Source organism: Papaver somniferum, chromosome 2 (assembly GCF_003573695.1).
Source record: "Papaver somniferum cultivar HN1 chromosome 2, ASM357369v1, whole genome shotgun sequence".
In the NCBI taxonomy this organism is placed as follows: domain Eukaryota; kingdom Viridiplantae; phylum Streptophyta; class Magnoliopsida; order Ranunculales; family Papaveraceae; genus Papaver; species Papaver somniferum.
Window position 1 is genome coordinate 101,828,905 of NC_039359.1, and position 12,483 is coordinate 101,841,387.

Consider the following 12,483-nt stretch of genomic DNA (forward strand, 5'->3'; position numbering starts at 1 on the left):
TTGTAGCTAAAGACTTACCCTATGACTTGTTTGTGTGAACACTTGCATGAATGAGGTTTCGATGCTAAGGTCCTGACAATTTAGCTAGTCCGCTTTCAAATATTCTATGGGATCGACAATCATTTTATGCATATCTCAATGGGGTTTCCAACCAGAGTCCTTACTAATTCTTGCTCTCCGTTAATACTGATTTTAAGATAAAAATAAACTAAAGATCTTTTGGATTTTTCATTTTTTTATTGGACTAATCAAAGTATTTGGGTAGTGCTTCTTTTTACATTTTGTTAACTGGTTTGAAATACGTATTTTATTCTTTTGGATTATAAAACCAATGGAAGTCAAAGGGCCACAAGAAGTCTTAATTATATAATTAGACTAGTATTTACGTATCACTTGTAGTACCATTTCCTACTTGTTCCTTTAACAAGGATGAGTACTTTAAAACATGTTCGGTTGCATTTTGGTGTGTATATATACATGTCACAATCTGGGGTATGATTTGGTTTGCATAATTTTATTAGACTGCCTACGGACTAGTATAGATGTCGAGTTTTTTTTGTCTTGACAGGACTAAGCATCTACTATGTTTTCTACCTTATGAACTACTTTGGAACTGGTAATCTAAATTGAGAACTGTCCCTATGAACATAACTGATAGCTAGTGTTTTGAAGTTAGTAGTGATATGGTGTGATATGGTGTCTCCAAAATTCATGTCGCGCTTGGCATCTTATGAATTTGTTTTAGCCTCGTACGCCTACATGAACTCTTTTGAGTATATAAGCTCCATTATATTTGGTGCAGATATGTACAAATGAATGCATCCAATTTTATTGTTGGAATACAAAGAATGGACGACAATGAAACTGATAAATTTATAATTGATTTCCTTATAATTATTTACAATTATTTGTATGCTCTAATGTCTGATTTTGCTTTGGTATGAAATGAATTTTATTGGTCATGGGATGGTAGGTGGTAACTATGCAGTTGAGTTTGTTATCCATGGTCAAAGAGTTTTAATGGTCATTTCATTACTGAGATGTTATGTTAGTGTTATCACTAAGTTTAGTTGATATTTAATAAGAGATAATTGCTACTGTTGAGGGTAGTTCATATTATCTGAATAAGTAATTGACGAACTACGGTCGTGTTTGATCCCTTCGAGAAAACGGAGAAGGTACGTAGGCAGCCGTTATGCGGTTCAGCACAACACTGTAAGGTTGTTCATATCGTCTGAAAAGGGTTGATTGCTGCTATGCAGTTCATACCATACATTCAGAGACGATTGCAACACTGACATTGGTAACTGACCAATTTTTATAATCGGCAACTGGCCGATAGTAGGTTGGCAACTGGCCATCCTTAGTAATTGGAAACTGGCCGATAGTAGGTTGGAAACTGGTCATCCTTTATAATTCGACAACTGGTCGATAGTGGGTTGGAAACTGGCCATCCTTTGGCATTGGCAACTGGCCAATAGTGTGTTGGCAACTGGCCATATAAATTGTTAGGTTGGCAAGTGGCCATCCTTAGTATTGGCAACTGGCCTATTTTTATAATCGACAACTGGTCGATAGTGGATTGGCAACTGGTCATCCTTTGGCATGGGCAACTGGCCAATTTTTATCATCGGCAACTGGCCGATAGTATGTTGGCAACTGGTCATATAAATTATTAGATTTGGCAACTGGCCATATAAATTTTTAGGATTGGAAACTGTTCATACAAGTAATTAGAATTAGTAACTGGCCCTCCCTCACCATGGGAAATTGGCTGATGGTGTCTAGTATCCAAAAAATATAATTTCCTCATAAAGATGGAATTTATTTGTAGACCCTTGAATTATAAAAGTGTTATGTGTTTTTTTATAAAGCAGTTTTGGATAGTTCAATGAACATTTTGCAGGGTAAATTCGATGGTTTTAAAAAAAATCTGAAAGTTCAATTTCTTGAGTGGCGTATCAGAGGGTTGGATCTTGCCAAGCAGACCGAAAATCGGTTCCTTTGAAGTCCAGATTTTCTGATCCGTCACATTTATGGACTGAGATTAGGTTTTGGAATTGAAGGGATTGAGCAAGTCTTGACATGTGTCTTTCATTAGCAAAAGTTTCTGAAAGGAAGAGAATATCGGGTTTGTGTAAAGAGATTATGTCTTTTAGGTGTTGCATTGTGGTTGGGTTATTGATACCCTGACAGTTCTAGGCTAATATGTTCATGTTTAAAGTTCTAGACTAATATGTTCATGTTTAAAGTTGAGACTGGAACTGGATGTGGAGAGGAACTAAAAAGATGAGAAAATTGAAAAAGCCGAGAGGTTTGTAAAATGTCGAGTAAAATTAAGGGTGAAAAATAATGACGTTGGGTTTGCTGATGGGCTTGTAGTAAATTTTAGCTGACAGATTAAGGAAACATATATATAAACTATTGATAAAATTAATTAGGGATGTTGAGATGCCATACCTGGAACCAAGAGCAAGACCAGAGACGGTTGTGAACCAATAAGAGTGTACCGAAACTTGCAAATAGATGGAAAGAATCTGCGGAAATATGAAAATTATTGTACTTGATATGTCTTTTTCTAGGTTTTTTTAGATGAAAATTGTCCCTCCTCATTCATTGAAATTACTTGAATCAAAGTTTTTTCCTCACTTTTCCTTCTCCAAAAAAAACCTAACTTTTTTTCCCCCAAAATTTATCATCAACACAAACTTTTATAACTTAATTATCTTAATTACTAATCATTAATATTAATTACTAATCAAAATTATTAACACCTAATCATTATTATTAACACTAATACTGAAACGTCAGATTTATCATTACAAAAAATATTTGGTTAAGGAATTTTTGAATTTATTATCTGCAATCTATTTTTGTCCTTATTCAATATGGCCAGATAGGTATGCCCTAAAACAGGATTCCCATAAAAAAAACCTTATAGTTAATTTATATTTTTCCTGTACACATACACAGAACATAAAAAAAAAGGCCCCAAGTAGATAGAGTAAAAAGCGTTTGGCTTGAAGAGAAGGCCCTAATAGTAAGTAAGAACGTGCCTTTTCCCAGAGACGGGCCTTGTGCGTCACACTCTGCACCGGCTCTGGAAACCTCAAATTTGGAATTTGATAACAGGTTTCTAAATTTTAACTCGACCGTTACCAGAACTCTCCTATATATTAGAGATAGCGTTTCGCTACTGTATTATCTAGACTCTAACATCTTCTCTCTTGAAGATTTTCGGCTATTTTCTTCATTTGATTTCGGCTATTTTTCCTTTTTATTCTGTTTTATTTTCTGTTCAAAGGAAGATTATACTTTTGTTTATTGATCACCATGTCTTATTCTCATCCACACCCTCCGATCCGTCACCACCACCACTACCAACACCGACACCAACATCAGCAACATAGTTCGAGACTTTTGGGATCATTGCCGCCATCCTATAGGATTGGGTTCAATCTGAGTTATCAACACCAAAGAAATGCGACAATTCCACAACAGAATTCTACCGCCGGTAGATTTCAGTTTCAAGACGGTGTTGATGTTCCAACATCTAGGGTTAGGGTTCTTCCCAACAGTACGAGTACGCTTCAGTTTCAAGAAGGTGTTGCCGTGGTGGATGATGTTTCAGCCTCTAGGATTAGGGTTCTTCCCATTACTACAATTACTGCTCAAGCTCAAGAAGATGTTGCCATGATGCGTGATATATTATCGCGATTACGTCCGTTATCAATATCAGCATGTACGAGGACACGAGTTCACCATCAATCAACAACCTCTTCATGTTTCAACGGTTCTGGAGGAAATCTGGAAAAGGAGAACGACTCTTGCATTATCTGCCAAGCTGAGTACAAGACGCTGGAAAAGATCGGAATATTGGAGTGTGGACACGAATACCATGTAGAATGCGTTAAGCAGTGGCTCCTGATTAATAAAACCTGTCCAATTTGCAGACGACCAGCTCTTCCATAATCTTAAAGGAATTGAAGGACAGCTGAAGTATTTATTAATCCTGGCAAACCAACTGGACTGTCTTTTGATACATATTGAATGTAATTATTGTTTAAACAGACAAAACTAAGAAAGATATCTATTTCTCAACATCAAAATTGATCTAAATGTTCATATATTCCTTTTATTCCTTTTCGATTAAATTTGATTGATACACTATCCTATATTCTTTATTGTATTTTCTGTTTTCTTTTTTTTCTTCTGTAGATGTTACTTTTCTTTACAAAATTATGGTATACTTGGAAGATGACATGAAAACCTCAGATTTGGATGTGAAGCAAGCGCGTGCTGCAGAGCTACGTCCACTCTTGCACCTTCCCGAAATAAGGTATCATATAACAGACAAATGAACCGCGATAACTCTTCTTCATCATCCACCAACTCTTGTGCTTTATCTGGGTCGCTGTCTTCCCAGTCACTGACTGGACTTGGGGGTTGCTGTGGTTGCTGTTGCATATCTTCCTCTTCTGTTTCCTCATCTCCAATCTCAAATCTCCCGTTATCTAGGGTGTTGAATTCAACTGAACCATGAAACGTTGCCGACTGTGTCTCTGGTGGTTTTGTTGATGGACAAATAACAGCTTTGGCACCACTATCAAGAAACGCCTTCACTAAACTTGGGGTAGGTCCGAATGCCCCACTGCAGATTATTATTCTGTCTCTCCATGCTCCAATCTGGAAATTTCAGAAGGCAGATGATCAAACAATTTTGATTTTAGAAGCCATCAATAACTAATAATTATTATTATCCAACAGCTATTTTTATGGCTAATTGAAATATTTACTCCTATAAACTACTCCGTGAAGGAAGATTTGTACTCCTAAATAGCTTAAACTAAATTTTTGATGAAACAAAACCAGGACTAAGAACACTTAAGCAAAATTGATGAAAGAGTAAATTGATAACGAGGCATCTGAAAGGTAATTTCATGGTGCTTCTCACTCATTAACCCAAAACATATGCTTTTCTTTTCTACAGCCATATTATGGTTTATTTCTACAGCTGGAAAATCTAATCCTGTAGTAGCTATCCTGAATAAGATCAGTAGGTTAGACCAAACAAGTGTAACATACCATCCAACGAACATCATCTGGCGATAAGTGAATCGATGGCACTGTTCGGCGGAACATATATGCCCCAATTTCCTGGTCATCCTCCATGACCTTCACATACCACAAATATTACAATAAGTACAATATTTTCTCCGTTCAATTACAAATGACAAGGACTGCTTTACCATTGCTCTAATACAAGACTTAAATTTGAAAAATCAAAATTGTAAAACAAATCTTGGACAAGACTTACTTGAGTTTGTCGTCCAATATACCTATGGACGACACACCCGATCTGGAAATTCGGCTTGTATGCAATCAGATCAGCTACAGTTGAAATTTTTGATAAGGCTGTTGTTTCTTTCCTGTTGCGACCCTTGACCATTGACATAAAACTTAATTTAACACTTCGTAGAAATCTATCTGCCAGTTCCCCGGGTTCAGCAACCACAAAAACATCATTTTGCCAACTGAGAATAAAAAACAAAAAGGTTCAACTGAGATGAGACCTGCATCAACAAGCATTAACTAATATCTATCATATCGAACACAAAGTGGCTGACCTCAATATTGAGCCCACAGCATCATTTTGAAGGGCCAAATGTATAATGCCCACTTGCGGTGAACTTTGAAGTTTTTCCTGCAAAGATTGGACAGGAGCTGAGAGCTCTCTAGGCCGCATAGGAGATTTTGGTGGTGAACCAGGTGATTTTCCAGTTTGGCACTCGTCCAAGCTTAGTGGAGGGACTAAATCTATTCGGTTAACCCTCTGTGAAGCAACTTCAGGACTGTATAGAAGTGGACTTGACGGGAAGCTTCCAGTAAACAAAGGTGAAGCAAATGGCGTAGCAAAAGTTGTTGCAGGTGCAGACTTTGAGAACCCCGAAATTTTATTTATACAAGATAACCTTATGCCAGTTCGGGCAGAAAATGTCTCCAGGGACCGGGCATGATAAACTGCTCTCCCTGAATCAGGACTATGAGAAGCTTCCACAAGCAGCACCATACGCCTCCAACCCAAAGAAGGGCTATTCTCATCTATCACTGCAGAAATACAAAGATGTTCATGTTGGAAGCTTTATAATAAGCAACCAAGAGAAAGGAAAAAAGTAACTTAAGTAAGAGTATTCACAAATATACCCGTGTTTGAAAGGGTTGTTTTACGACCATATGGAGAATTCATCTTGTCTGACGATTTTTCTTCGTGAAGAAGAAGTAATCTATCACATACATTTTTGAAGGCCTCTGAATATTCCTCCATGTATTCCTGTGTGGCACCTTCCAACTTAAGCCATAAAGCAGGATCAGTCTCGTCCAGCTCCATATCACATCGTTCGTCAACTGGACACACAGTTACAAACAAAACCCAATAAATATCACAATATTTGAAGAATATTGTAATTGCCTTCAACTATATGCCCATATATTAAGTAAGAATCAGTTCTTATGGATATGGATAACAATATATTCATATTAGTTTTAGAGACAAATATGAGACCCAGATCGTACAGTAACAACCCTTTTTGAACTTAACGAGTAAACTCAAAGTTGATATTTCACCTGGTTCAAATCGAAAATATTGTATTTCAGGAAGCAACGGTAACAATGCATTTAATGCTTCCTCCACTCGTTCCGTTGAGCATGCACTCTCAATCAAAACCTGCCCAGTATCCAGATAACGCCACCCACCTTTTCGAACCTAGAGTAATGAACATATTTAGAAGCTTGAGGAAACAACTAACTGATGGTGTTGGGTGACTCAGAGGATAATATGCATCTTTCAGCATGTGTTTGGCATCATAGATAATTTTTCAAAGGTGAATACTCCTAATTAACGATATCACACAAGATATTAAAACTAAGTCTGCGACCTATTTGGTAAAGTCAGTGGCATTAAGGTCCTCCAAGAAAAAAGCAAGTTACACAGTCCCATCAACTTGGTATTCACTATAGGATCCCGTCAAATTTCAAATCCTTCATTGTTGGATTCTCTATACTGAGTCTACACGCCAACAGATAAAAGGAAGTCCCAGTTACCTTTATCGGCACAGAACCACATCCAATAGAGACTAAACAGTCAATTTTTGCATCAGGCCACAGCAGTTGTGCCTCTCTTATGGCAAAAATAGCTGGATTATTTGCCACAATTGCACCGTCTTGCCAGCGGTTCACATCTATAATAAGAGACCAAAGGAAGTACATTAGAATCTCCATAAATTACAGTAATACAAGGTATCCTCTAATCAACATTTCGAGAGAATATGGCTTGCCATGTTATGCACATTAGATAATAATATTAGTAAGAGATTACCATCTGAGAAATCGTCAAGATAATATGGAGCAGCTGATGATGCTCTGATAGCCTGCCATATATGATGCTTACAGCTTCCAATAAAAGCACAATGCTTAAATCCAGCTTGAGTACCAGTACCATCTGTCCCAACAGCAGAGCCACTTGTAATTTCTGTTGTTCCAAGAGGTCTCTCCTGGATGCCTGCAGGATACTATCAGATGAAGTGAAAAAAGATTAGTTTATGAAAATTTTGAAGTTTCAAGAACAAAATGATAGCTCTTAAATGTAGAAACATAACGTTAGAATCAATAAAGTAGCACAACACTAGGTATTTCAAATTTCTGTTCATGGTGGCATTGAGCAGCTTGTTTTTCCCTATTTAGTTACAAGGTCTCACATGTATATATCAAATAGTATACATCTAAATATTGATTTGGTCTCTTCTTCATTATTTAACACATAAAACACATGACACGACTCTCCAACCAGATGAAAAATGTGTCAGATAAATTCCCGACTAACCTGATAATTACGGAACAGAAAAGGCTGCGCTGGTGCTACACTCACGAGTGTCGCCACTACAAAAACTTTGGGAATGCTTTTCACAGCCGATTCTATTAAAAGGTCACCTTCCTCATCAGCACACATCTCTTTCAGCAATCGCTCAAATTGATCAGCACTGTGCTGCAAAAAAGTTATGTTAACTGTTATATATGGAGTGTGACAGACCGGAGAAGAATATCCACTGGTATTATGATGACCTGTGAGCATTCTTTGAAATTTATACAAACATGCATCAAGCTAAAATAAACAAGTGAGTTAAAATTGCTCTCTCAACATTACTCCGAAAATCTTATGAAACAAAAAGAAAACTCCAGCAAAATCATCAAAAATGCAAAATTGGTAAACTAGGTTATTGCACAATTTTTAATTTTCTTACTAGTTGCAAGAAACATGACCTTTACACCATCTAAAATAAAATGTAAGAAAGATAAACAGGGTGCTAACACATTGAACACATAATACTGTTTAATGCTCCCACAAAACCAGAAAAAGAAAGATAAGTTACATAAAGAAAACTACTACTATAAAACAGTTTCATACTTTAGACCCGTGTACGACAACTCTAAAGCTCTGAGATGAGCTTTTGTAGAGTTGATCCAGCTTTTCCCTCCAAGTTGCAGCTTCGTTGTCCTTGGGGGTAGGTTCAGCAAACACAAGTTTCCCTGAGAAATTACAACAGAAAGGCATAAACAGAATGAAACAGATGACGCAGTAGATATGTAACAAACTTAACTTGATCTCCATACCAAGCTTCTTGTATATCTCTTCGCACTCATCCAAGCTCATCTGTTTGATTCCAAGAGCAACAGCAAGCATACCACCAGTGGATGTGCCACATATGAGGTCAAACATCTCATGTATGCGCTTCCCTGTTCCTTGCTCAATCTGTTTAAGCATCTGGACAGTTGCTAGACCTTTCATTCCCCCGCCATCCATTGCAAGTATACGCAAACCTTGCTTTGCAATTGGCCTTCCTCTCAACGTTCGCCTGAGATTCTCATTCTCCCCTAAACGAGCATTGCAGAAACAAGAAAAGATATTTACTTTTAAACAGTGAGCATCCAGAAATAAGAGATAAGAAAACCTGGCAACTAAATTTACTTAATAAATAAAATCCCAAAACTAACCGAGGATCGCCAAAGCACGTGCAGCAGCTTTATACACGCGCTGATCGGATGCCACCATCAGGCGTAGCAAAAGTTCACGCAGACTTTCGGAAGTAACTAGAGTGCGACGGTTCTCTATACAGAAGCCCAAGTTACCGACAGCAAGAAGAGCTAATCGTTGCACCTGAAAAGGAATGAGTTCTCTTATCAGTTATATGTTACTGCATATTGGTATTTACACCAATAAGATAGAAATTAAGGAAACAGAAAATAGCAAAACGAATTCTTTAACAAAGTCAGCTTGCCTCACTGTCTCTGTGGGCACATAAAACTTTCAGAGATCTCAAAACATCTTTGGTTAATATCTTTCGAGCAACAGCATCAGAAGCAAAAGCCAAGTTAACCACAACTTGCAACACAGATTTTAATTCTTCTGGGGCCACAGATCTCAATAATGACTGAATGGGCCGCATGATGTCCGATTTCATCAACTGCATGGCAACAGAAACATCTGCTGCTAGTGCTGAAAGAGCAGAGCTTGCTTGTTCAATCTGCAAGAAAGCAAAGGTGCATAAATTGAGGGGGCTGCAAAGCCTAAAAGAAAAAAAAAACAGAAGCTAGAGTTACCTACATACCACATGTTGGTTATCACTGCTCATCATACTTATGAGTTGCCGCACGGCGTTCTCATCTTTACCAACAACGATTCGATTCCCATGATCTTGCATGATTTTGGCCAGTGCAGATGCTAGTAAAGGATGATGACAAGAAGAAAATCGGAAAATAAGCGAGAAGAAAGCACTCAATTTGTGTCTAGATGCAATGAAGTAGGAACCGTTCTCCATCTGCAATCACCCAAGAATATCTTTACCTTACAGTAATGTATGTAATTTCATCCAGGTATTACAAAACTGCTGCATTTTCTATTACCTCAATTCGTACTTGTACAGATTTCAAACTGTCATTTCCTTCGATCCTTATATTTGCAAGAGATAAGTGGCGGAGCTTGTGTAAGGGCAATATTTCCGGTAAAAACTCAAGGGGATTGCCAAATAGCCTAAGAATACATAACTCTGACATAGCTCTGTATAATTATAATGCAACGATAGGTAAGATCACATCTAGCGAATACTCCCATCATTGAACAGATAGCATGCATACAAAGTTAAACCAGAGACATAAGATGATAATTGTTGATCGAATGACCTGAAATCAAGAAGAGGGCGGACCAGTTTGTTATGTTCCAGGGACAACTCCACTAATCCAACGCACTGCCTGAGCTCGACTGCTTAAAAGTAAATGAAATAAATCGATTGGAAAATTATTTTTTTTCCCATCTGGAAGCTGGGCAGATTTCATAACTTACAAAGTAAATGTTATTATCAGACAATAAACTCCAAAGTTTACCAGGTACAGATGCCAGCATGTTGTAGTCAACCGTTAGTACTTTCAAAGTTCTCAGTTCACCAAGCTCGGGGGGGAGGTGTGTTAGTTTATTATTATCAAGGTATAGCCTCTCAAGAAGGGGCAGACGGGTTAACTCCACCGGCAATACCTGAAACGTCATCCAAAATCAACAGGTGCGTGAATAAGCAGGTTACGCGTAAAGAATGATTAAGAAATTTGAGTTATTCATGGTGTAAACTTTAGAATGTGTAACTAAACTTTGGTTTCTCCAAAATCATGATGAAAAAGATCATTTTATTTAAAGCTCCTCGCCAATAGAAACATTAAATAAATGAAAGTACAAAAAAAAAATGTTGAGAACATACATAGCCATCCTCCCATGAATGTAATGACATAATAAATACTCACAATCAAGGAACTGACAGCATTCACTCCTTGTAAAATAGACCAGTCCCGATTGTTTTCTCATATTTGTCTGGACTGTAAACATTTGATTCAGCAAACACCAGTGGGCACCTATACATTCTAAGAAACACAGGTTGTTGATGTCGCTGATGTTTTAAGTTCATAACATGCATAGTAGGTGCTTAGCGTTACTTGAAATTTATAGGAAATCAAGGCTAGTAATTAACTTGTAGATGCAAAACAGTTTTTCTGCTTTCCCCTTGTGGAGAATTTTTGCTCGTATAATCTGATAAGATAGTATAACCATAAGTCAAGGGCAAACAGTTCTAGCAAAACTGACTTGAAATTCAACTACCATCGGCATCAAATGCATATACAGATATACTCTCACCAGATAGATACCCCAATATAGAGAATTTGACTATGTAAATTGATATAGTTCACCATGATTTTAGATTAAGTCTACTATCACATAATCTAGGGAACCAATTAACTGACAAATCCATATACCACTGTGTAACATTTAAATCACAAACTTCAAGAAACTGAAAATAATCTCATAAAATAGAAAAAATTCAATTAAAAATGATCTTACCGATAAACTGCATCCAGAGATACTTAAACAAGTAACAGATTTCCAATGCTCGGAGAAACCGAGAGCTCCGTCATCAATCCCCGGCGATCCTTCCAAATTAGACCGAATCAAACGAGTTAAAACCCCAACACCATCACTCTGTTGTCCTGATCCAACAGTCTTTGACAAAATAATCAACCGTAATGGTTCTCTTCTTCTAACAACTTTCATATCAACACCAACATTATCTTCTCCGTCATCATCACCACTATCAACTTTGTGATTAATTTCAACAACAACAGAATCTTGTGGTGGTGGTGAAGCAACCATAAGTTGAGATTGCAACCTAAGTGCAATTTGATCTTCATCATCACCAGCAGACCAATCTAATTCAACACGTAAACCTGGTTCATATTGAAAAGAACCAGCAGCAGATACAGATGATGATGCTGATGAAACTGAAGATGAACGAGGTGTTGTTTCATCTGCATTATTACTATTACTATCGTTATCATTATCACCGTATACCAATGTTAAATGAAATATTTCTGAAGATCTCTTCCATCCTAATCCCCATGACATTTTCTCCTGCTAATAATCTAAATAACAATTTCATCAATCAAATCCAATTTGGGAAATTCCAGAGAGAAGAAGAAGATCTCAGAGACAGAGATACTTCTTCCATTCGAATTACAACAGAATTTTCGAGATTTTTCTTTACTTCTTTTTAAGGTTGAAGATTCGCTGAGTAATTAACTTTAGGGCTTTTGGGCATTAACGATTCGTATTAATGTCCAAAGGGAGAAAAAACTGAAGAAGAAAATATGTTATGGTACTGTATCTGTACAAGAATACTTTGCTTCAAGGCTTAATGTGGTATTAAAATACTCACTAGTACAAATTTACCCTTGATAGTGTGACGAAAATTGATGAAAAATACCCTTAACATGAATGAAAATGCGACTCATGCTTGCGAGGACTTGTTGATGGTGAGATAGCAGCTGCGTGCATTCCACGATATGGAATGGAACTGTACGGGAGTTGGGTAATATTCTTTTGTACTCATTTTT

At 37.2% G+C, this 12,483-nt stretch overlaps 2 protein-coding genes across 5 annotated transcripts; one reads left to right on the top strand and one right to left on the bottom strand.

The window, feature by feature from the left end:
- The first annotated feature begins 3,165 nt into the window (after positions 1-3,165).
- LOC113348602 (probable E3 ubiquitin-protein ligase ZFP1) lies at positions 3,166-4,028 on the top strand. The gene has a single exon (XM_026592440.1). It carries the CDS (start codon positions 3,334-3,336, stop codon positions 3,970-3,972), a length of 639 nt encoding a protein of 212 aa, XP_026448225.1. The 5' UTR covers positions 3,166-3,333; the 3' UTR covers positions 3,973-4,028.
- Positions 3,987-12,213, bottom strand: LOC113348601 (phospholipase A I-like). Of its 4 annotated transcripts, none has more exons than XM_026592436.1 (18): positions 11,435-12,213; positions 10,435-10,582; positions 10,234-10,315; positions 9,958-10,111; positions 9,663-9,872; positions 9,333-9,578; positions 9,049-9,211; positions 8,668-8,928; positions 8,462-8,583; positions 7,880-8,041; positions 7,376-7,568; positions 7,102-7,238; positions 6,625-6,763; positions 6,205-6,405; positions 5,628-6,108; positions 5,318-5,534; positions 5,086-5,175; positions 3,987-4,692 (listed from the first exon to the last, which is right to left on the bottom strand). In XM_026592436.1, the coding sequence occupies exons 1-18, from the start codon at positions 11,993-11,995 to the stop codon at positions 4,240-4,242; spliced, it is 4,020 nt and encodes a 1,339-aa protein (XP_026448221.1). In that variant the 5' UTR covers positions 11,996-12,213; the 3' UTR covers positions 3,987-4,239. The 4 variants fall into 4 exon arrangements, with proteins under 4 accessions (XP_026448221.1, XP_026448222.1, XP_026448223.1 ...); XM_026592437.1 differs by having other exon boundaries at positions 10,234-10,312; positions 11,435-12,212; XM_026592438.1 differs by having other exon boundaries at positions 3,987-4,686; positions 11,435-12,210.
- Positions 12,214-12,483: the final 270 nt, after the last annotated feature.